The sequence below is a fragment of the Mastigoproctus giganteus genome, chromosome 3 (assembly GCF_048544385.1).
Source record: "Mastigoproctus giganteus isolate SK-2022 chromosome 3, ASM4854438v1, whole genome shotgun sequence".
In the NCBI taxonomy this organism is placed as follows: domain Eukaryota; kingdom Metazoa; phylum Arthropoda; class Arachnida; order Uropygi; family Thelyphonidae; genus Mastigoproctus; species Mastigoproctus giganteus.
This window is the reverse complement of record NC_143577.1, coordinates 18,819,913-18,844,782: the sequence shown is the minus strand read 5'-3', so window position 1 is coordinate 18,844,782 and position 24,870 is coordinate 18,819,913. Positions and strand designations below refer to the sequence as shown.

At 38.1% G+C, this 24,870-nt stretch overlaps 1 protein-coding gene across 1 annotated transcript in view; it reads left to right on the top strand.

Annotated features, from left to right (window-relative positions):
• Dhps (Deoxyhypusine synthase) overlaps positions 1 to 24,870 on the top strand; it is a 97,642-nt gene that overhangs the window by 63,632 nt on the left and 9,140 nt on the right. The window contains exons 8-9 of the mRNA XM_090369874.1: positions 2,008 to 2,111; positions 21,777 to 21,902. Coding sequence (XP_090226000.1) covers positions 2,008 to 2,111; positions 21,777 to 21,902 — 230 coding nt within the window. The remainder of the gene's footprint in view (positions 1 to 2,007; positions 2,112 to 21,776; positions 21,903 to 24,870) is intronic.

The window sequence follows — 24,870 nt, the reverse complement described above, 5'->3', positions numbered from 1 at the left end:
ATGAAGATCCCTGACAGACTGGCCGAGGTGCATCAGAGGAGAGGAGGAGTTTCCCTTATTTTGGTCCTGTTTAGCCTGATGATGGAATCTGTAAAGGATCCTGAATCATCACCTTTATAGGTCAAAGGCATTTAATTAATAAACTAACTTTGTGTTATCCACATGGTAAAAGAGTGGTTCATTTCAGAATTAACCTCTTCCTGGAACGTTTTTTTCCGGAAAATGTGCCATAACAGATCAACTTTTTTTTATTTTACAGATTAAAAGTATGCATCATGCGAATACTCATTGTATAGTTTTTTGTGTTTTTTATTAATTTTTTCGTAGAAAATAACATGGGAGTACTTAACCCACTTGGGCTATCCCGAGTTATCTCGTGTACGCCAAAAAGTGTGCAAATTATACAGATTTTTTGTAATAAATTGATGCTTGAGCACAGAAAAAGTCTTCATTACTCATTATATAAATAAATTTAAAAAATCAAGTAGAACGCACAAGCAGTAATCGTGAACTAACTACATTATGACACATGGCTGCCACAAGTGGACAGGTGGCAGTTCAAGAGGGTGCCGAAATATTTTTCAATATTGTTTTTGTGAATTATTTTCATGTGTTCAGTATTCTACATTTAGGACGGCAAATTATATTTTGCTTATTGGCAGCACAGAAACATGCACTACTGTTCTGCGTGATTGTGAGTACAATATAAGTAAAATGAAAGCCAGTCGTTTGCTGCCAGGCGTAAGAAAATCCTGAGAAAACTCAGGATTTACCTGCCTAATGAAAAATTAGCCAGATAAATGCCAGAGAAAATACGTTTCAGTCCTAAATTTGTAAGTATTATTGTTTGCTTCGGGTGTTATTGTATCCTGAGATATTTGGTGTAGTTCCAAATAACTTTTAAAACTAAAAACGAGATATCTTGGGATAATCCATGAAGTGGTTAATACAAAGTCATCTGGAGAGGTATGGAATTATAAGGGAATCACAGCATGACTTTGTTAAGGACAGACATATCTGACTAATCTAGTTAACTAAAATGAGGTTGTCAGTAAAGAACTGGTTAGAAGAAATAATTTTGACACTTCAGTAAAGCTGTTGATACAGTTATCACGTGGGTGATAAATTGGAGCAACATAGCATTAAGGGCAGGTTACGATAAAGGGTTGGTTAACTAGTAGAGTTAAATGATCTCTATGTTCATGGACTAAAATGTTATGGTCCCATGGAGTTCAAAATATTGTTTTCAATATTTATTAACAATATTGGTAGCAAAGTAAATGAGGTGATTATTCCATTACATAAAGCAGTAGTTACGCTACCTACTGAATATTGCATACAGACTTGGAGACCCCATTTTAAGAAATATTTGGATCTGTTGGGAAGTGTAGAGAAGAGCAATGAGATTGGTTAAGGGTACAAAGAGGTATTCTTTTCAAGAGGGATATCAGTTTTATAAGCTACTACAGTATTTGGAAACCAGATTGTTGCAGGGTGACCTGAACAAGATGTTTAAAGGTTTGAATAAACTAAATGCAGAGGGAATTTTTGTGCTTAGTCATATAATTTAAACTAACAGGGAATAATTGTAGATGATATGTCTGAAATTCCTTTAGTCAAAGAGTGACTAAAAAATTGAAATAAACTCTTACCTACCCTAACAGAGGTTGGAAGCTTATCTAAATTTAAGAATAATTTTGATAAATATTTTAAAGGAACTTTGGTTACTTTGTTCGTTAATTTATTTCTATTTTTTTTTTTTTTATTTATTTATTTTTTTTTTTTGGCTGGTGCTACATAGGCATGCTTCCTTGCATAAATTTGCTGATATTAATACTAATGCTAAAATAATTTGCATTGAATTTTTCTGGGGTTTTATTTCTCTTTCATTCATTGAAATATAATATGTCAATATTATATTTCTGGAATAAAGATACTTTAGGTTGCAAACAGTCTATAATTAGTATAAATTCAAATTTTAAAACGGTTTCTCTTAATTTGTTATAGATATAAGAAGAATCAACAGTATTGCTGTAAAGTCTCTTAATTCTGGTATGATAATTATTGGAGGAGGATTAGTAAAACATCATGTTTGTAACAGCAATCTAATGGTAAGTGGAATATTCAATTTCTTTTAAACTTGCATGTTTCATAATAACTAACCCTGCGAAAAAATAAAAACCCACATTTATTATACGGGCTATAGATGGGTAGTAATTAAAGAAAATAATTTGCAGTCATTACTGAAACAAAGAAGAAATAATAAGAAATAGCTGAGGCTAATAACTCTGACTTTTTTTGGCAGAGTACATAGAAGTGAACAAGACAAAAGTAAGGGATAGTTAAAAAAATATTTAGAAAATAAATAAAACTTCTTTATTGCTGCTAAGTATGGTACATGTACTAGTGACAATAATTCTCATCACAGCAACATGGCCAGGAGTTTTACATTATATATGTGATTAATTGGCAAAAATTACAGTTACATGGGAAATTATGTGTTACACAAAATTAAACATGTAAAAATGAAATTATAATAATAGGAAAATAAAAAGAAGAACTGAACTTCGTATGGAGGAATTGATCCCAGTTCCACAGATGTAATCCGCTCGAGGAGCATGTGACGGTATTTGTAGTCGGTAGCCATTTTCTGTAGGTCGACTCCAAGACGGAGCAGTGCCTGAATTTTGGGGAGTGCCTGGGCAGGTAGGAACCGACTACACAATTTCAGCTGGTTGTATTTGAGGATTAGTGTGGGGTCTGACCTCAAGGATGGCAGAGGATTGTGCCACTGACAGAAATCCCAGATGTTTGGGGCGTTATCACTCCTGTGTACATTTTTACTGTAGTCATTAAACGCCTGCTATCAATTAATCTCAGGAGCCTGGGTGCATTTAGCTGCTCAGCCATGTCAGTTGTTCTCCATTGAGGGGGTCGGCGGCCACAAATCAATCGGCGATGCGGCCCATTTCAGGGTCCAGTATTCACACGAGAACACCGGTTTTTGAAGTGAGGGCAACGCAGATGCCCAAATTTCAGCAGTGTATAAAATAACCGCATAAACAGTGGTTTGAAGATATCTGGTAGTGACTGCGGCATTATTGGAATGAAGTAAGTGTTGCTTCGCTCTCCAGCATAGGGTGTTAAATTGCTTCCGGAGGTATTCTGTGTGAACATTAAATTTCAGCTTCGGATCAAAATAGACACTGAGATCCTTATGGCAGATAACCACTGGGATGAGAGGTCCCAAAACTGATGGTTGAATTATTGTTGGTTGCTGTTTCAATGAGTAAATCATTATTGCAGATTTTGAAGGGTTAAGGTATAATCCAAACATCTTCAAGTAAGTTGAAAGAGCAGTCAAGTTCTCTGTGATTGAAGACGTAATTGCCATTGGGTTTGCAGACAGTGGGATAAAGGTAAGAAACTTTATATCGTCGGCATATATTAGAGCATCATCACGGTGACTCATGAAAGGAATTAGAATGGCTGAGAAGAGAAGGCCAGACAGGATGCCACCTTGTGGTACTCCTGCATTGACTTTTCTTGTAAAGTGGATCTTCTTCATTGTGAGGTGGACACTTCTATTCCTCAATAAGGCAGTGAAGAAAGCTAGCCATTAATCCTGAAGAAGAATTGCAGAAGACTGAGAAGGGCAGTGACGTCTAGGCTGTCAAAAGCAGCTTCAATATTGGCATACACAATAGCTAATTCGGATTTAGTTTCGAAGGCTTGAAGAATTGATGTCTGTGCGGCCATGAGGTTTGTTATGGTGGATCTATTTGCGACTGCGAAATGGAACTGTTTCGGCTTCTGTGGCATCAGCTGTTTGTTTAATGCTGGAAGGAGTACCTTTTCAAGAAGTTAAAGTTGAGATTGGTCTGAAATCTTTTAGGCTTGTTGGCGCTTTAACCTTAAGCAGTGGCCTCACAGAGTATTCATTCCATTGAGCAGGAAAAACTTATGTGGAAAGAACAGAGTTGTAGATTGAGAGCAATGCATCTAGGATATAGTGGCTAAGGCACTTAATTATGAAATGAGGTATCGTATCACGGCCTGTGGTACTAGATGGACGCAGGGAGTTAATAGCATATATCAGTTGCTGTCTTGTGATAGAAATTATGGGAAGGTCATCAGTAGGAGCAAATTGAGAGTTTTGGAGAGGAATTTCAGTAGAAGCGGAATTGGCTTTGAATCTTGAAATGTAGTCCATCCAATTATCTAGATCAAGATTTGAATTAATGAGACTGTGTCTGGATGAGTATGGCGCTTTTTCTTTAGACAAGGTAGCATCGGTGTATCTCTTTATTGCTGATACCTTGAGTCTTGAAAATAGCTCTTGCTCTGGGGTATAGGATTCGATCTTGGGTTGTGCCAGAGATTTTGCACTGCCTATGAAGGTACTGCTTGTTGTGGAAACTGCATGATAGATCTTTGGTCCACCAAGCTCTAGTTCTTGGAGAAATGTGTATGGTTTTGACTGACACATCGAGGGTGACTTTATTATCCATCTTGTGATTATATCAACTGCAGGGATTGGGTCACATCCATCAAGCACATGCCATGGAATAGACTGCGCTGCCTCGAGGCACTTTTTTGGATCCAGAAAAGTTGGAGAGAATATGATTTTATTTTCAACAGTATTACAGCAATTGAAGCTGGGCATAGGCAGAACAAAAAGTAATGCAATTGGTTCGTGATCTTATTTGAAGGACGTTTCTGGTGGAATGTTGACTCTGCAAATTCCAGAACATAGAATCAAGTCGAGGCGACTGGTGCCTCTCGTTGGCTCCTCATTGATAAGCGTAAACTTTAATGGACAGAGATTGTTCATTAGTCTCTGAAGGAGAGGGCTCAGATGGGATTGAACTTTAAAATCACCGCAGAGAATGTGAGTAGCGGAAGAGTGTAACTTACTCATTATCCAGCCGGTACCATCGCCAATTGTTGCAATATCTGGAGCTGGGGTATGTAGATTGCCGCTAAATCTATTAAACAGGCATTAAACTTCACAGTCACAAGTATTGCTTCATAAAATAAGGAGTTGCTAGATGTGACGTGCACAAATTTCAGGTTGAAATCTTTGACGAAGATGGCAACACCGCCGCCTCTAGATTGAGATCTTGATGCGAAGAACGATGAAAATCCAGCAGCTGGAACACAGGCTATTGACTCCTGGCCAGGTTCAAGCCACGTTTCTGATAGACAAATTATATCCATGCTGTTGGACAACGAGTTGTTCGAGAGTTTCAAGCTTATTTCGGAGGCTCCGGCCATTTTGGTAGGGTGAGTTGAAAGGGAATTTTTATAAGTGCTGATCTATTTGTTGATGCTTTTGAACACCTCAACAGATTAGGCCTGGTGGAAATTATACTGTTAATTGAAAGTGATTGAAAAGCAGAGTTATATGGTGTCACATATATTTTGCATCTACATTCACACATGAGGAATTATTAAGGTTTGAAAATGGCAGAAGGTTATCAAATTGTAGTAGGATACTTAATGATTTTATAATAACTGAAAGCAAAGTGGAGGAGAAATTGTTGAAGTTAAACATAAGAAAAGCACCTGGGGTGGATGGGATCTATCCAGTTATATTAAAGGAGGCGGCAAAGCAACTAAGCAAACCCTTAGCCATAATTATGAGAGCATCCTTGGACTCAGGGGAGGTTCCCACGGACTGGAGATGTGCAAATGTATCCCCAATTCACCAAGGGGGATCAAAGGGTGACACAAGTAATTACAGACCAGTTACTTTAAAGTCTGTTCCGGGTAAAATAATGGAGTCACTGGTTAAAGATGCATTGCAGGATCATCTAGACAAGACTGCAGCAATAATTCAGACACAGCATGGGTTTGTTAAGGGAAAATCTTGTCTGACAAATTTGATAGGATATTATGATGTGGTTACAAAGGAATTGGGTGCAAAAAATAACTTTGATATCATATATTTGGATTTCAGGAAATTAGCATTAGCATTAGTAGAGGCATTTGATGCAAGAAAGCAAGCTTATGCAGCATCGGCCAGAAAAAAAAAAAAAAAAAAAAAACCACTTCCACTTCACCCCTCCGTTCGATCAAAATACGTGTCCAGCTGAGCCTTAAACTTATTTAGGCTATCAACTTCCACGACAAGGAATGGAAGTCTGTTCCACCAACCAACCAACCACCCGCTGGCTAAAGGCAAATTTCCGCACGTCTATTCTACATCTTTCTTTCCTCAATTTGAATTTATGCCCTCTCAGGTGATTATTCTGAGCGAGAGGAAGAATTCCATCAGCATTGAGCATGCTCAAACCATTCAAGGCTTTATACACCTCTATCAGATCACCTCGCTGGTGCCTAGTCTCCAGACACTGTAATTTGCAAAACTTAAGCCTTTCTTCATAAGAGCACCCCTTTGTTCCATTCACTAATCTTGTTGCCCTTCTCTGTACTCGTTCCAGCAGCTCTACATCCTTCTTGAAATGAGGCCTCCAGACCTGTATACAGTACTCTAGGTGTGGCCTGATCATTGCCTTATACAAGGGAATAATCACCTCCTTATCCCTGCTAGAAAAATTCCTATATATCATTGACAATACACCATGAGCTACTCTTGCACCCCGTCTGCACTGCTCAGAGAACTTCATATCTGCCTGCACAACCACCCCCCCCAGGTCCCTTTCATTCTCTACCACTGTCAGTGTAGTACCACAGAGTTGATACGTTGCTCTGGGGTTGCTGTTTCCCATGTGTAGTACTTTACATTTGTCAATGTTAAACTTCATTTGCCACCTCTCGGCCCATCTGCTCAACCTTTCCAGATCCTGTTGCAGCAGCATAGTGTCAGTAGTGTCCTTGACAACCCTGCCTACCTTTGTATCGTCTGCAAACTTCGACATTAAGCTTGATATACCATCATCATCAATATCATTTATAAATACAGAAAACAATAATGGACTCAACACTGAGCCCTGGGGGACTCCACTAATAACATTAGTCCACGACGAGCAGTGTCCATTGATTACCACTCTCTGTCTTCTCCCCCTCAACCACCCCTTTATCCACAACAGCAATTTGCCTCCAATGTCACACTGCTCCAATTTGTGCAGCAGTCTTCCATGTGCAACAGTATCAAAAGCCTTTCTAAGATCCAAGAATATAATATCAAAGTTATTCCCTGCATCCAGTTCCTTTGTGACTGCATCATAGTATCCAATCAAATTGGTCAGGCAAGACTTTCCCTTAACAAAACCATGCTGTGTCCGAGCTATAACTGAAGTCTTGTCTAAATGATCCTGCAGTGCTTCTTTAACTAGTGCCTCCATTAATTTTCCTGGAACAGAAGTTAAACTCACAGGTCTATAATTACTTGTCAGCCTTTGATCCTCCTTTGTGAATTGGGGCCACATTTGCACATCTCCAGTCTGTGGGTACCTCCCCTGAGTCCAAGGAAGCTCTCATAATTATGGCCAAAGGTTTGCTTACTTCCTTTGCTGCCTCCTTTAATATAACTGGATAGATCCCATCCGCCCCGGGTGCCTTTCTTGTGTTTATCTTCAACAATTTCTCCTCCACTTTACTCTCAGTTATTACAAGATTCTCTAGCTTACTGCTAGAGTTGAATACACCTCTGGCTTTCCCCTCGCTAAATAACTCCTCATGTGTGAATGTGGATGCAAAATATTCATTTAGTTTCTTAGCTACCTGAGCAGGATCATCAACAGTTGACCCATCAATATCAAGTGGACCAATCTGATTCATCCCCTTCCTTCTAGAGTTTACATAAGTAAAGAACTCTTTGCTGTTTTTCTTTGCATCCCTTGCCAAAGATTTCTCGTAATCTGCCTTCGCCTGCCTAACCTCCTTTGTAACTTGGTTACAGATCAACTTGTATCTATCATAGGCTTCTGTGTCATGTGTTAATTTGTATGTATCCCATGCATTTTCTTCTCTGCCATATGCCTCATCAGTTCATCTGACATCCATTTAGGCCTAAACCTTGAACAATATTTCTTAGTTGGTATGTAAAGCCTAGTAGCTTCCAAGATAAGTTCTTTGAATGCTTCCCATTTTGCATTTGCTGTTGGTAAAATCATCAGTTGGTCCCACTGTATAGAATTTAAATACTGTCTCAGTCCATCGTAGTCGCCTTTACGAAAGCAATAACCCTTCCCTTTACCCCTAATTGTAGGTACCTCTTTGAGTAAATCCCACTTCAGCACACTGTGATCACTGCCACCTAGTGGTTCATTTACCTGCAGATTCTTAATGCATGAAGAATCACTGCTGATAATCAAATCAAGAGTATTCTTCCCTCTAGTTGCCTCCTGAACATGCTGATGTAGAAAACAATCATCCAATAAATCCACAAAGGCCTTGCTAGTGTGTGAGTCACCAGCCCCCAAGTTCCAGTCAATATCTGGGAAATTAAAATCTCCCATTATAAGACTCTCTGATTTACTGGCCCACTCTATTTCCCTGTACAGTATCTTATTATACTCATCAGAGTCATTAGGCCTATAGCACACTCCTACTCTCAATTTTGATCTCTCAATGCTTATGTCACACCAAACTGACTCGACACTGCACTGTCCAGCGATGTCCACTGGCCTCACTTCCTTGGATTTTATGTATTTCTTAACTAATAGCATAACCCCCTCCTCCCTTCCTATCCAGTCTATCCTTTCTGTAGATGTTGTACTCCCCAAATTCCAGTTTTGCATTCCTTATATCTGTGTGACACCACGTCTCTGATATCCCAACAATATCTGCCTTTGATGTTTTGAGCAATACCTCAAATTCATCAAATTTATTTACTAAACTCCTAGCATTTGTGTACACGCAAGTATACATGCACCTGTTTCTATTCTTAGCTACCCTAACACAACCCATGTGTTTACTTGTACCGCAATGACTTCCAGCAGTCTCTGAAATATCCTGCATATTGTTTTTCAGGCTTCTGCTCATTCCAATAGAAGCAGAGCAAGAATCTCTTTCACCTCTGCCAGTGGCTACTGTTAATCTATTCGTCTTTGTCTCCTCCCTGGCTAGCAGTTTTCCGACCCACCTAACACTGCCTCGATAGCTTCAGCAAATATTCTTGCACCCTTTCTATTTAAGTGTATCCCATCCCTGTAGAAGCAATCTCTCCTGTTAACAAGTACAGTCCAGACTGAAAATAATTCTACCCCTTGAGCCTTGCACAATCTTTCCAGGGCCGAATTGATCGACAAGGCTCTCATCATATACTCCCTCCTATCGTGTCTGGCAGACACTTTCAAATTCAACCCTATTTCACGGCTTTTTTTCAACAGTGACCTGTACTTGTTAAGCAATTCTGCCGGTCTTCTACTCTTGACACTTTCTTTTGACACTGTTGAGCATGGAGACTATTGTACAAATTGGAGCAGAATGGTATTAAGGGTAAGTTGCTACAATGGATAAAAGGATGGTTAAGTGCGAGAAGACAGAGGGTGGTAATCAATGGGTGCTGCTCTTCTTGGACTAATGTTATTAGTGGAGTCCCACAGGGTTCGGTGTTAGGTCCACTGTTGTTTTGTATATTTATCAATGATATTGATGAAGGTATATCAGGCTTAATGTCAAAGTTTGCAGATGATACAAAGGTTGGCAGGGTTGTTAATGACAGTAATGGCAGTGTGCTACTGCAACAGGATCTAGATAATTTGGGCAGATGGGCTAAGAAGTGGCAACTGAAGTTTAACCTTGACAAATGCAAAGTACGGCATATGGATAGAAGTAACCCCAGAGAAACATACCAACTGTGTGGTACTACACTTAAGGTGGTAGAAAATGAAAAAGACCTGGGAGTAATTGTGCAGTCAGATATGAAGTTTTCTGAGCAATGCAGACAGGCTGCCAGGGCAGGTCATGGGGTTTTGTCAATAATATATAGGAATTTTGCTAGCAGGGAGAAGGAGGTGATTGTCCCTCTGTATAAGGCAATGGTCAGGCCACGCCTTGAGTAGTACTGCGTACAGGTCTGGAGGCCTCATTTTAGGAAGGATGTAGATTTGCTTGAGTGTGTACAGAGAAGGGCAACAAGATTTGTGAGGGGAATGAAGGGATCCTCTTACCAAGAGAGGCTTAAGTTCTGCAAATTGTAGTGGCTGGAGACTAGGCACCTGCGCAGTGATCTGATTGAGGTATAAGGCCTTGAATGTGTTGAGCACACTGAATTCTGAGGGGATCCTTCCACTTGTTCAGATTACGAACCTAAGGGGGCATAAATTCAAATTAAGAAAAGACAGATGTAGAATAGATGTGCGGAAATTTGCCTTTAGCCAGCGGGTGGTTAATTGCTGGAGCAAACTTCCATCTGTCGTGGAAGTTGATAGGTTGAATAAATTTAAGGAGGAACTGGACAGGCATTTGGAGGGAATGGTGTGATTTTTTTTTTTTTTTTTTTGACTGATACTGCATAAGCTCATATACTTGCTTTCTTGCATCACATGCCACTACTACTGCTGCTACATCAGTATGTTTATAAGCAGTAGCTGGGGCAAGAAAGTGATTGGAGCTGGTGCAGTGGTTTTCGACAGTCGAGAGACACTAGTGCAGTTTCACAATTAGTTAGTCGTGCAGGGGGGAGCTGTGTCATTCTTCGGTTTTGCTCACAAGATGAAGTTGAAGTGGATGGTTTTGGGTCTCAATTCATAAAAAGGCCTGATTAGAGTGCCAACTGGCCACACAGATGTAGATGCAACAGATCTGAATGCCCGACTTTCACAAACTGCTCTAAAGGACGAGTAATTTGGCTTTTTCTTGAGTAAATTTGCGATACTTTGGTATGCAGTTCTTTACTCATTGCAGCCTCAATATCCTCAGCAGTTGTCAGTGGCCCCAGTCGGGAAATAAAAAGGTTTCTGTGCTGGGAGACTTGCTCATCGATCTTAGAATAGAGGATGTGGAGGTACCAATCCTAATCTGACACTTTTCCTTGATATTGGCGGGGTGACTCTTAATTTGAAAGGGTGACCTGGAGAAATGAGGATTCTGATTAGCTGTCAATTGAGATGAAACAGAATGGGTAGCAGAAATTTTAGTCCAAGATTGTTTGTTCATGATAGGTGAGCAATGGCTGCTTTCAGACAGCAGCACAGATGGTAAAACTGAGGTCAATTATGGAGGTGGGATGCTAATTTGGTGGGCCGCCACTTGTGGATCGCACCTCTGTTCAGCTGCTTGACACGAATTCATAACCGGGACTTCGGTGCTTGCTACATTAGGGAATTGAGGTTCATCTGAAAGGTGATTGGCTTCCTGAGTATTTGGGCACCATTCAAATTTGGCAGGATTGTGTGAGGTCAAAATATCTAACTCTGCTGATTGGGCGGTGAATTGAGTGTTGATTCTGTTAATTGATTCATTTTGTTTGGAAAACTTATGAGTTTTGAAGCATCCAGTTTTGATTTGCATATTAGTATACAGATCATTAAGAGCAGACATCAGTTTATCTATTAACACAGGTATGAAATTGCTTTGCAACTCATCTGCAACAGACTTGCTTATTGACTCATTCTGAATTTCTGGCCTTGGGTTGTCCTGTATGGACAGTGCGGCCGTTGACACTATTCCTGGCAAAGAGGTATCAGTTTGGATCGTTGCATTATTAGTGCTCTGGGCCTGGGAAACAGTTAATTTGTCTTTGGTACACGACAGTTGCAACAAGCTTTGCGACGAAAAACTTAACTCACCCCTGATACACCCCGGTGTTTTGCAACTGATTAACATGGGTGCTTTGTTATGACAGTTATTGAGAGTATCCGCAGGGAGGATCGATTTAGCGGTATTATGATTCTTTGAAATTACATCAGATGGAACATCTTGCGACAAAAGTTGTTTACTGATCATGTTATTCATATCAGAATTATCATTCATTAGTGTTGCTATGTTCAGATGGTCTGCTACTCAATGCGTCTACACCTTTTAGCATTAGCATTAGCATTAGCATTAGTAGAGGCATTTGATGCAAGAAAGCAAGCTTATGCAGCATCAGCCAAAAAAAAAAAAAAAACCCACTTCCACTTCACCCCTCTGTTCGTTCAAAATACCTGTCCAGCTGAGCCTTAAACTTATCTAGGCTATCAACCTCCACCACAAGGGATGGAAGTCTGTTCCACCAACCAACCACCCGCTGGCTAAAGGCAAATTTCCGCACGTCTATCCTACATCTGTCTTTCCTCAATTTTAATTTATGCCCTCTCAGGTGATTTTTCTGAGCTAGAGGAAGAATCCCATCAGCATTGAGCATGCTTAAACCATTCAAGGCTTTATACACCTCTATCAGATCACCTCGCTGGTGCCTAGTCTCCAGACACTGTAATTTGCAAAACTTAAGCCTTTCTTCGTAAGAGCACCCCTTTGTTCCATTCACTAATCTTGTTGCCCTTCTCTGTACTCGTTCCAGCAGCTCTACATCCTTCTTGAAATGAGGCTTCCAGACCTGTATACAGTACTCTAGGTGTGGCCTGACCATTGCCTTATACAATGGAATAATCACCTCCTTATCCCTGCTGGAAAAATTCCTGTATATCATTGACAATACTCCATGAGCTACTCTTGCAGCCCGTCTGCACTGCTCAGAGAACTTCATATCTGCCTGCACAATTACCCCCAGGTCCTTTTCATTCTCCACCACTGTCAGTGTAGTACCGCAGAGTTGATACATTGCTCTGGGGTTGCTGTTTCCCATGTGTAGTACTTTACATTTGTCAATGTTAAACTTCATTTGCCACCTCTCGGCCCATCTGCTCAACCTTTCCAGATCCTGTTGCAGCAGCATAGTGTCAGTAGTGTCCTTGACAACCCTGCCTACCTTTGTATCGTCTGCAAACTTCGACATTAAGCTTGATATACCATCATCATCAATATCATTTATAAATACAGAAAAAACAATAATGGACTCAACACTGAGCCCTGGGGAACTCCACTAATAACATTAGTCCACGACGAGCAGTGTCCATTGATTACCACTCTCTGTCTTCTCCCCCTCAGCCACCCCTTTATCCACAACAGCAATTTGCCTCCAATGTCACACTGCTCCAATTTGTGCAGCAGTCTTCCATGTGCAACAGTATCAAAAGCCTTTCTAAGATCCAAGAATATAATATCAAAGTTATTCCCTGCATCCAGTTACTTTGTGACTGCATCATAGTATCCAATCAAATTGGTCAGGCAAGACTTTCCCTTAACAAAACCATGCTGTGTCCGAGCTATAACTGAAGTCTTGTCTAAATGATCCTGCAGTGCTTCTTTAACTAGTGCCTCCATTAATTTTCCTGGAACAGAAGTTAAACTCACAGGTCTATAATTACTTGTCAGCCTTTGATCCTCCTTTGTGAATTGGGGGTCACATTTGCACATCTCCAGTCTGTGGGTACCTCCCCTGAGTCCAAGGAAGCTCTCATAATTATGGCTAAGGGTTTGCTTACTTCCTTTGCTGCCTCCTTTAATATAACTGGATAGATCCCATCCGCCCCGGGTGCCTTTCTTGTGTTTATCTTCAACAATTTCTCCTCCACTTTACTCTCAGTTATTACAAGATTCTCTAGCTTACTGCTAGAGTTGAATACACCTCTGGCTTTCCCCTCGCTAAATAACTCCTCATGTGTGAATGTGGATGCAAAATATTCATTTAGTTTGTTAGCTACCTGAGCAGGATCATCAACAGTTGACTCATCAATATCAAGTGGACCAATCTGATTCATCCCCTTCCTTCTACAGTTTACATAAGTAAAGAACTCTTTGCTGTTTTTCTTTGCATCCCTTGCCAAGGATTTCTCGTAATCTGCCTTCGCCTGCCTAACCTCCTTTGTAACTTGGTTGCATATCAACTTGTATCTATCATAGGCTTCTGTGTCATGTGTTAATTTGTAAGTATCCCATGCATTTTTCTTCTCTGCCATATGCCTCATTAGTTCATCTGACATCCATTTTGGCCTAAACCTTGAACAATATTTCTTAGTTGGTATGTAAAGCCTAGTAGCTTCCAAGATAAGTTCTTTGAATGCTTCCCATTTTGAATTTGCTGTTGGTAACATCATCAGTTGGTCCCACTGTATAGAATTTAAATACTGTCTCAGTCCATCGTAGTCGCCTTTACGGAAGCAATAACCCTTCCCTTTACCCCTAATGGTAGTTACCTCTTTGAGTAAATCCCACTTCAGCACACTGTGATCACTGCCACCTAGTGGTTCATTTATCTGCAGATTCTTAATGCATGAAGAATCACTGCTGATAATCAAATCAAGAGTATTACTCCCTCTAGTTGCCTCCCGAACATGCTGATGTAGAAAACAATCATCCAATAAATCCACAAAAGCCCTGCTAGTGTGTGAGTAACCAGCCCCCAAATTCCAGTCAATATCTGGGAAATTAAAATCTCCCATTATAAGACTCTCTGATTTACTGGCCCACTCTATTTCCCTGTACAGTTCCTTATTATACTCATCAGAGTCATTAGGCCTATAGCACACTCCTACTCTCAATTTTGATCTCCCAATGCTTATGTCACACCAAACTGACTCAACACTGCACTGTCCAGCGATGTCGACTGGCTTCACTTCCTTGGTTTTTATGTGTTTCTTAACTAATAGCAGTAATTTGAATTGTGTTAAATTGATTATTTTATTATTTATATTTTACTTTAATTATTTATATTTTACTTTAATGTACCGGTAAGTTGTCGATTTTTTCGTTTTTTCCGTTTTAATTTCTGGAGGGTATCATACGGAAGTGTTCCACATACTATATTGAGGTAAACTCCTCTTATCAATTTACTAATATTATTATCAACGTAGAACATATTGAGTATTACAGCTCTGATTCATACTATCTTAACTAATAGCATAACCCCTTCCTATCCTGTCTATCCTTTCTGTAGACGTTGTACTCCCCAAATTGCAGTTCTGCATCCCTTATATCTGTGTGACACCACGTCTCTGATATCCCAACAATATCTGCCTTTGATGTTTTGAGCAATACCTCAAATTCATCAAATTTATTTACTAAACTCCTAGCATTGGTGTACACGCAAGTATACCTGCACCTGCACCTTTTTGATTTAAGTTCCATTTCGTGCACATTGCAAATTGAAGCATGGTTGTTCCTTGATGTACACATCAAATTATAGATTGTGGTAACTTGTTCGCTGAGTTTTTCGTTCCGTTGTTTTTCTTTTTCAGAACTCATTATGAGTTCTTGCTGAGTTGTTAATATCTTCCAAATTTGCTGTTTTAAAAGGTCCTGGTTGGTAATGACCGTATCTAGTCTGTTTTGTAACTCATCTATATGGGATTTCAAGTCGTGATGATCTGTTGCTTCGACTTATTGATGAGTTTTGCTCTGAACAAATTTGATTAATTAACTGCAGAGTGTCTGTATAATTGGCGTCTTGTAGATTGAGTTTGGGTCCAAGGATTTCTATCTATGATTCCTCAAAAGAGACTTCGTTACCTGATAATTCATCAATAATCTTAGAGCGCTTCTTTTCGTTTTTTATCAGATATTTTCCTGGTTCGGTTTATCTCTATTGCAGTACAGCTCGCACAAATCCATTCATTTTTATCTTGCTTCATTTTCTTAAATATACTATGTGACACTGAGGCACATTTGAGACAATATTCCATTTTGCATCTTATACAGAAAAGCGTATTTTTTACCTGATTCTTGCAGATCAGGCATGTCTCTGTTCTCCTCATCCTCGGTTATGAAAAATGCTTGCTTTTTCCCTGAGAAACTCAAGCACGCTAGAGTTCAGTTTTCATTGTTCTTCTAAGCCAATTTCTGCGTAACAATCACACTAGGCCTGGTCTCCGAGTTTCTATAACTTTAACATTGTTATTTGTGGCAGTCAAATTTGTTGGGGCAGGGAAACAATTGTCTGCTTACAATAATGTTTATGGTTCAAGTCTCTGTGGGAGTTCCTTTGTCAAAACGACCTTGAAGTAGGTACCAAACGACTCCCATTCAAAGGTCTTAGTGATTGCTTTGTATAAGCTTATGAGCAAGTATACATAACGTACATTGCAACTTGGCATAGCCAGCATTAAAATTATAAAATATAATTAAAAAGTTACCTTTTAACTTCATTGCAGAAACGACATGTTCATCCAAGAACTCACTAAATTCCGAGTACGGACATACAAAAAAATTATCATACTTTGATAACTAAACACACAAATTTTTGATTAAACATAGAGCACTAAAAATACACAGCAGCATGGAACCAGCGCAAGCGTGAATGAAAAATATATACAGCAGAACCCCGTTAATCTGGACTCGACAGGCCCACACTCATTCCGGATTAGTGAGAAAGTCCGGGTTAACCAGAAGCTATCTTTAACGTACCAGTTTTTATTTAAAGTTACTAAATGACAAGATTTTAACTAAATTGGTTTTTTTATATTAAATTAATAAAACAATATTTAAAGTAAAAATTATAAAAAGTAAAAGAACATGGTAAGTAAACAAAATACTGTACAAAGCAATAAAGTTTTAATGTAGAACATTATATTACAACACAAAACAAATAATTATTTTTGAGAAGTTTACTTGAAATAGTCCTCAATGTTTTTTTGCTTTAGTTTTCAAACTCACTTTCAAAATTAACACGTGTACGCAAGGACAATGCTAGCTGCAGCTGTCAACTGAATAGGCCAGCACTCGAGATTACCCTACGATTCTTTCCGATCATACCACATGGTCCGGTCGGATTTCTGGAGGTCACAACCATAAAACAATAAAAACAATTAGCAGTCGCCTGTTTATTAAGCTTTTCTGTTAGTGCAATCTATTATAAACGGATAATAAACATGATCTTATATGCCATACTGCCGACAGCTAGAATTCTATGGGTTTTGACGTTATTATGGTGAAATGTGTTTCCCCTTTCACGAAATCATCAATCATATCAAAAACATAAATTTTTGGAATGTTCTCTTCATTCTTATTTTTTAAGTTTCAGAACTTGTTACTCCATTCTCACGTGCATGTATCGTGTTAGTTGCAATTTGTGCATGCGGTGGTCTTTGTTATTGATTGCTTCTCTTTTGAACCCCCTCCCAAATGTCAGTGAACAGAATTTTTTTTTTTTTTTTTTTCAATAGTTTGAATTCTTCCACTGATTGAAAATCCAGTCCGGATTAACGGGGTTCTACTGTAATTGTATTTAAGAATGAATGTATTTTTGAACTGAAATTTAAAAACCAGTAAAGGAAAACAAGCCCTACTAGATGTTTTCCATCCCAAAAGAAAGAAGTGAAGGGAATTTTATACATTAGTGTTAGTATTGGCAAAATGAAGGAGTAAAGCAAGCTTATAAGTTTATCTATCATTTACCAATAGTGTGGGGGAGACTGTCAGGGGCGGCCGTCCCGAGGGTGCAAGGGGTGCACTGCACTCGGGTGCCAACATTCAAGGGGCACCCGAAAACCTGAAACTTACATATACATATGAAGAAAATTTTAAAGGGGGGGTGCCAAATTTCAATTGGCACTCGGGTGCCACATACCCTAGGAATGCCCCTGGAGACTATACATAGCCAGTGTCGCCTTCTTTCACTTCACCTACCTATTTCCCTCACGTATTTGTGCAACTGTTTGTTAAACTACCAGCCCCCATAAAAGTAAATGGGGGAAAAAAATCATAATAAATTTAATATAAAATTATCCACTCAATTTAAATTTACAACCCACTTCTATGTGTCACATTACTAAGTGTAAATATACCACAGCATTTAGTTTACTTAACCCTCTTAAAGCTTTAAACACTTTTATCAGGTCATCCCCATACATGCCATTTCCAAACACACTAAGTTACAGGACTTATTTCTCTTGATAAGAATACTCCTTCATGCTCTGCCACTCTTCTCTTTTACACTTTCCAAATGGTCCCTTCTTTCCTAAAATGGGGTTTCCAAGCCTGTATTGCAATACTGCTTTTCTTTTTTTATACCGGAATAATCATCTCTTTGTCGCTATTGACAAAACACCTATGTGCTTCCAAACAGCCCGTTTACACTCCAGTTATTGCCAGGTCTTTAATCCTTATCACCCACCTTTAGTTTTAAGTGTTACACAAGTGGTGTGTGATTTACATTTTCCAGTGTTAGATTTTCCTAAAATTTGCCTATTTTCCTAAGATTTACATTTTCCAGTGTTAGAACTTAGCTGCTATTTCTCAACTCATCCAAATAATTTGTCATCCAATCCTCTCCTGCCCACCTTTGTATCATCCAAAAACAGAAATTAAACTTGAAATACCTACATTAATATGAGAAACAGAATTTCAGATCTAGCATTTGAATCCTGTTGTAACCTATTCATAATTAGTACATGAAAAACAGTAACCATTTATCACTGCTTTCTGTCTTCCACTACTTAATTATCATTTACCCATAATAGTAACTTGTCCTTCGTGCCAAATTGCATTAGCATTATTTATTTATTTATTTTTTAATGTATGTAATCTTTCAACAGAGTTATTGTTTATTGCAGAGGTTCCCAAACTTTCTCTGTTCACGGTGCCCTTACTGTCCCAGTAATTTTTTCACGGCACCCCTAGGCCAAAAGAAATGCCTAACATAGTGGTTTTCGACCTTTTAATATTTACCTATATAATAATTTTGTTCTTTATATAGGGGTACTAAATAAAGATCAATTATAGATCACCACAAAATTAAAAGGATACGGTACAATGAAAATTATACCGTACCCTTTATATTTTACCCTTTTTATAATGAAATAAATATATAAATTTCAAAAAAATAATAATAACTTTAAGTAAAAAAAAAAAAAAAAAGTAAAGTGCAGCCATTATCAACCCACTGCAGGATGGAAGCCTCCTCAACAATCTGCCACGCTGGTCCAGTGCGGGTTGGCAGATCGACCATATTCAGCAGTCAGGGGCTTGAACCCCGGTCTACTCAAAGAGCGTGTGCTACTGCCCTCCCACTGCTGCCCACTCAGTTAAGTAACTTAAACCCAAATTACATGGCACACCAAGAATGTTGTTGCGGCACCCCGGTTGAAAATCACTGGTTTATTGTAACACTGGTTCATGCCAGTTATATGTGCAAAGAATTCATCAGGCATGTTACTGTGTAAATTCCAAAATGCTAGAAAATCCAAGAAAATTTCATAATGCTGGCTCATCTGTGATAGCATAGTGATTGTGCCACTTGTCACTCATTTGGAGAAGTGAAGATTTGAATCCCATCAGAGACTGCAGGAATTTTTAAAGTCTTTTCAATTGAGGCTGTAGCTAGTTCATCTCAGGTGGAAGGAGTAAGGTTTTCAGCCTGTACAACACCTGTGTAAATCAGTGTGTACATAGATGCCAGCAATCTCTATAAATAACAATGGCAATACAATGCTGAACTGCAAAACTCCCATAAAGGAATGTCAACTGATAAAAATGCTTCACATAAGTTGGCACAGAATGCTAATAATATGCCTCTCATTAGCATTTCAAGCAGTATCTAAACCAAGATTCTTTTTCACATTTCCCTTGCATTAATTTTTTATTTTTGATCATGTTTGTTTTGGACGCTTAAAAGTATTTCTCTCTAAATATTTTTTCATTTACAGAAAAATACTTGAAAATACAGAAAAACCTGTGTAAATTGCTTAATGTCTTTTGAAACTTGTTCCAGTAAGTGCCATCATGTGGCCTAATGTTTAACATTTTTAACTTGCATAAAAATAAAACCATATAAATCTGAAAAAAATAGAAAAATTCTGAAATGTCATCTTTATCTCAAAAAGTAAAAATGGGAATTACCCACATTGACTCATAATAACCATCAAATTTCAGTTTCAAGAAAGTATAATATGATATATGCTCTAAAAAAGAGGAAGCAGTGCTTTACAAGAAGCCATGTCTCTCAGTCTCCCAGAAAATCAGTGAAATAATCAAATTTTTGTACTATAAAATTATATTGAATTTAGATTTGCAGACATCACCCTGACATGCAAATATGGGATTTTATATAGAGCTGTCTAATAATTTTTAACTTGTTTTAATTAAACATATCTGAGTTGTGTTTTGTGATCCATTGAAGAGAGTGAGAGGGAGAGAGACTGTATGGGTGATCTTTTTAGTGGAGTGTAGTTGGCAGGATGGAAGAAGCCTAATTGATGTGTACAGGTGGCTAGGGTCCTGAATGTGATATGCATATATGGAGCTGCACATCTTCAAGAAGGGAATTACCACTGTAAAGTTTCAGGACAGAATACTTGAATCTTATATCAGACATTTTAGATGTATGGTTGAGCCCCAGTTCTTTCTTTCATATGGAGTGCAACTTGCCTGAGAGGAGGATATTTCTCGAGTGGAATGGCTACTTTTGAATTGCCAATTCTCATCCCCCCCCCTCCCAACTCCCAACATCTTACATGAATTAATTAGCTTTCATTGGGACTCTTGGACACACTCATTAACAGTATGAGGATTTGTTATAGTTTTGCCTGGTTGCATTGGGTAATCATACCACCTGTTAAGATTCACAACTTTGCTGCTGGATAATCATTTTCAGATATGCATATTTTAGAAATGACGTGCTTCGTTCAAGTTCATACATGGTACTGTCACATCATAATGTATTTCCACCAAATATTAACAGGATGTTTCAGTTAAAAGGCACCAGGTTCTGCCCTGCTTTTTTTTTAGATTTAGCTTTTGCCCATCTGGACCTTTTTTTGTCATATTTGAACTGCAATTTTTGAATTTCATTAATGTTTAGATTTTATGATTTATAAATATAAATTTAAATTATGCATAAGCAATGTATAATTTAGTAGATACTCCCACAATGAATAACGTGGGAGTATCTACAACTTTCATGTAAATGGTCTTGGGGGGGGGGGGGTCCTTAAAGCTTCGAGATTTGGGCCGGTCATGGTTTAGTGGTTAGTGTGCATGGCCACAAATAAGGAAGTTGCAAGTTTGAGCCCATACACAACCACAAAAAATGTATGCCCCATTGTGACTGTGCCAGGGAAAATCTGGTCATTAATAATTCAATATGTATGCAGTCATAATGAATTTGTAAACTCTTCTGGCCTTTGACTGTATAGAGATTAAATATAAATTTATATATATATTCCCTGCCTTTGATTTAGCCTAAAAAGTCATTGACATACTTTTCTGAAATGAATGTAAACTGATTTTATTTGAAGCAAAACTGCATGATGCTCACTCTTCAATATGCATTTAGTTGTGCAGAACTTCTGGCTTTATGTGGATAGTTTGTTTTGCTTCTACTCGTGCTACAACCATTGTGGTTATTTTTATTATTATTTTTTTTTATTCATATAAAATTGTATTAATTTCAGAAATATACCAATGGCATTTTTAGGCTAAAACAAGGATGGAGAACAATTTCCTATTGAGAAAAAAGAAAAGGAAAAAGCAGTTCATTTGCCACAATTTAAATTTAGAATTCATAAAATCTAAATAGTAAGTTCAATTTTAACATCAATTTCAAAAATCAGCTCAAAAACAACAAAAAAAGGGTTAGGTTACTTATCCAAACAATAACTAACCTAACCTAAAAATAAACAAGTAGACCCTTGTGCTTTTTAATTGAAGTGCCCTGTTTATATCAGATATTTTGCAACTATTACAGTTTTGTTATTTATACCACAATTTTTATCCACTATTATTGCATGTGAATAGATATATAAACTTAGACATATTTATAAGTATAAAAATAAATATTCTATATAGTGTAATATACATTTATGCAGTAACAAATTGATCTTTTTCAGAGAAATGGGGCTGATTATGCTGTCTATATCAATACAGCAAACGAATTTGATGGCAGTGATTCTGGAGCTAGGCCAGATGAAGCAGTTTCTTGGGGAAAGATTAAAAAAACTGCTAATCCAGTTAAGGTTTGTCAAGTGTTTTACTTGAACTGAGAATGTATTGAATTTGGTTATATATTAATACACATGGTATCTTTCCATGATAACTTTGTTCCTTTTTTTATTTTTTCGATGGTAACTCCAAACAAAAGGTTTTTGAACTTATGTACTGCACTAGTACAGTGTGTGAGTTGAAGGTTGCTCCAGAATAGAAGAAATAAATGAAGAGGAAAAATTAATTCTATGAGTTTGTAGTTTAAGAGTGAATGTATGTTGACTAGTTACATTACATATAAAAGATGATAGATAAAGATTGAAGATACATATAAGATTGAAGAAACTGAGGAAATATAATGGTGATTGATTGGCAGTTATTAATTCATTAAGCTTTGTTAGTTCATTATTAACCCTTGAATACTCATAGTAATGAGTAAGTTTATACATTTATTGGATGATGGGGAGATGCATGAATTAGTCTCAGGTGGGGAGTTGTACAGTTACCTGGACTCCTGTTTATGTTTTTTTATCCAGCTGAACAGGCACACCAGCAGAATACTTTTAATTTAAACACATGATGCACTTGCACCAGCTGTATAATAGTTATGTACCTACCATAGCTTGAAGCTTTACAGTTATAAACTTTTATTAAATTATTTGACATCTCATACTATGGAAACTTATCAGAATTGATCATTCCCTCTACACTGAAGGTGCTTAGTTGTTACCAGTGAAGGAACAGTAATTTCTAAATGGTCTATCTGAGTAATGGTGCTCTTAGTAAAAACCTCTTACTAAGGATAAATGACAGTATGCTGCTCTTTATGGTACAGTGCTGTTTACTATATGGTGCTTGTAATGGAGTTTGATATTTTGCATCCCATTGCTGACGTAGCTGAGTGGTTAGGAGCAAGAGTCCTTGAGTGGACTGGGGTTCAATCTGCTGACTACTAAATACAATAAATATTTGTATTGATGATTTATTGTAAACTCTACTGACTTGGTTGTCGTGCCGGAGTATAAACAGAAAATTTAATTTTACCATAATTTTCAATCTTAATGTTACCGAAGAAGTCATAACGACTGCCAAGCATGTCACTCATCATCAGTCATTTTGTCTTCCAGTTCTTGTGGACCAATAAATATGCCACCTTTCACTTTTGCATCAGACAACTGTATATGCTTGAAGGATCTACTGCTTAAGTGGTGGAACAATTTGTAAAAGCAGTGGAAGCAAGACTTTTTTGGAACCAAGGAAATGTTTACTACATTGTGTGCACCAGCATGCATCCCAATTCCAGCACACCATTCTCTTCTGTGGTGCTGATCTATTACCCTGCTGTCCCAGAAGCAAGGGAATTTAGTGAAATCGCCTTGCAAACCTTGAAGAAACTCAAGTATTTTGAAGTCCCCCACTTGATCTTCTCTAATACATTTCTATAGTCTTTAATATGAACAGAGTGCACAACAGGAATCAATGGGTATATATTCTCATTGTGAAACAACAGCTTTTTCTTGGACAGTCAATGAAAAGATAGCCCCCTTTTGGATTGTGACTAATACTAATTTCTTTATAAAGACCAATTAGAACAAAATATTAGCACAGAAATCCTTCAGAGTATAAAAACGCTGTGTAAGTGACATCTTATGTCACTGTCTTTTAACGTATATGGAAGTCTGCAGTTGAAATCTAATAAATTCCACTCTTTTAAAGATATCAGCAGCTGTGCAATGAAATTTGGATTTGGTTAGACTCAAGCCTCCCACTAAGTCATCTGATTTGTGCTGATCTGAGGACTTACTTAACAACTACAGGGCAATTCTGAAAAAAAGTCATGAGTTAGGATTGAATTTGAAAGTGTCTGCAATTCTGCCCGGACGTGATATGAGGAATACATGTTAAGAACCTTGTCAATCAATTCGGCTCTGGAGAGAATATGCAAGGCTCATGGGTAAAATTTTTCTCAGCTTGGTCTGTGCTTGTTAACAGGAGAGAGAGAGACTGTTTTTGCAGGGGTGATATATACTTGAATAGAAGGGGTGCAAGAATATTTGCTGATGATATCGAGGCAGTGATAGGTAGGTCAGAAAACTGCTAGCTTGGAGGGGGATTCACAGACTAATAGACAGTAGCCACAGGTAGAGGTGAAAGTGATATACTTGCACTGCTACTATTGGTACATGCAGCAGCCTGGAAAGAAAGGTGTCTGGGACTTCAGGCCCTGCTGTGTTATCATGGAACAAATAAATACATGCACTATGTTAGGGTAACTAAGAGTAAGAACATGTGCATATATACTTGCATGTTCACTAATGCTAGGAGCATTGTAAATGAATTTGATGAATTTTAAGTACTGATTAAGTCATCAAATGCAGACATTGTAGGAATAGCAGAAACATGGTGTCACTCAGACATAAGAGATACTGAATTTGAATATGGAGAGTACAATGTATACAGGAGAGATGGAGAGGTTATGCTCTTAGTTAAGAAGCATATTAAATCTAGGGCAGTGCATCCAATTGACATGGGTGATGAGGGCAATGTTAAATCAATTTGGCATGATATAAGCGCTGGGAAAACAAAATTGACAGTAGGAGTGTGTTATAGGCCTAAAATATAACCGAACAAACAGTACAGAGAAATAGAGTGGGCTTGCAAATCAAAATGTCTCATAATGGGGGTTTGTAATTTCCAGATTGTTACAGGAATTTGTGGGTTGGTCATTCACAGACTAGCAAGGCTTTTGTGTTTTTCTTGGATAACTGTTTTCTACAGCAGCATGTTAGAGAGGCAATAAGAGGAAGCAATACTCTTGATCTGGTAATCAGCAGTGATTCTTCATGCAGTAAGAATCTGCAAGTAAAAGACTCACTGAGTAGAAGTCATCACAGTGTACTAAGGTGAAATTTAATTAATGACATAACAATAGTTTAAGGGTGACTACAGAGGCCTCAGACAGTTTTTAAATTGTATACAATGGGACAACTGATTATGTTG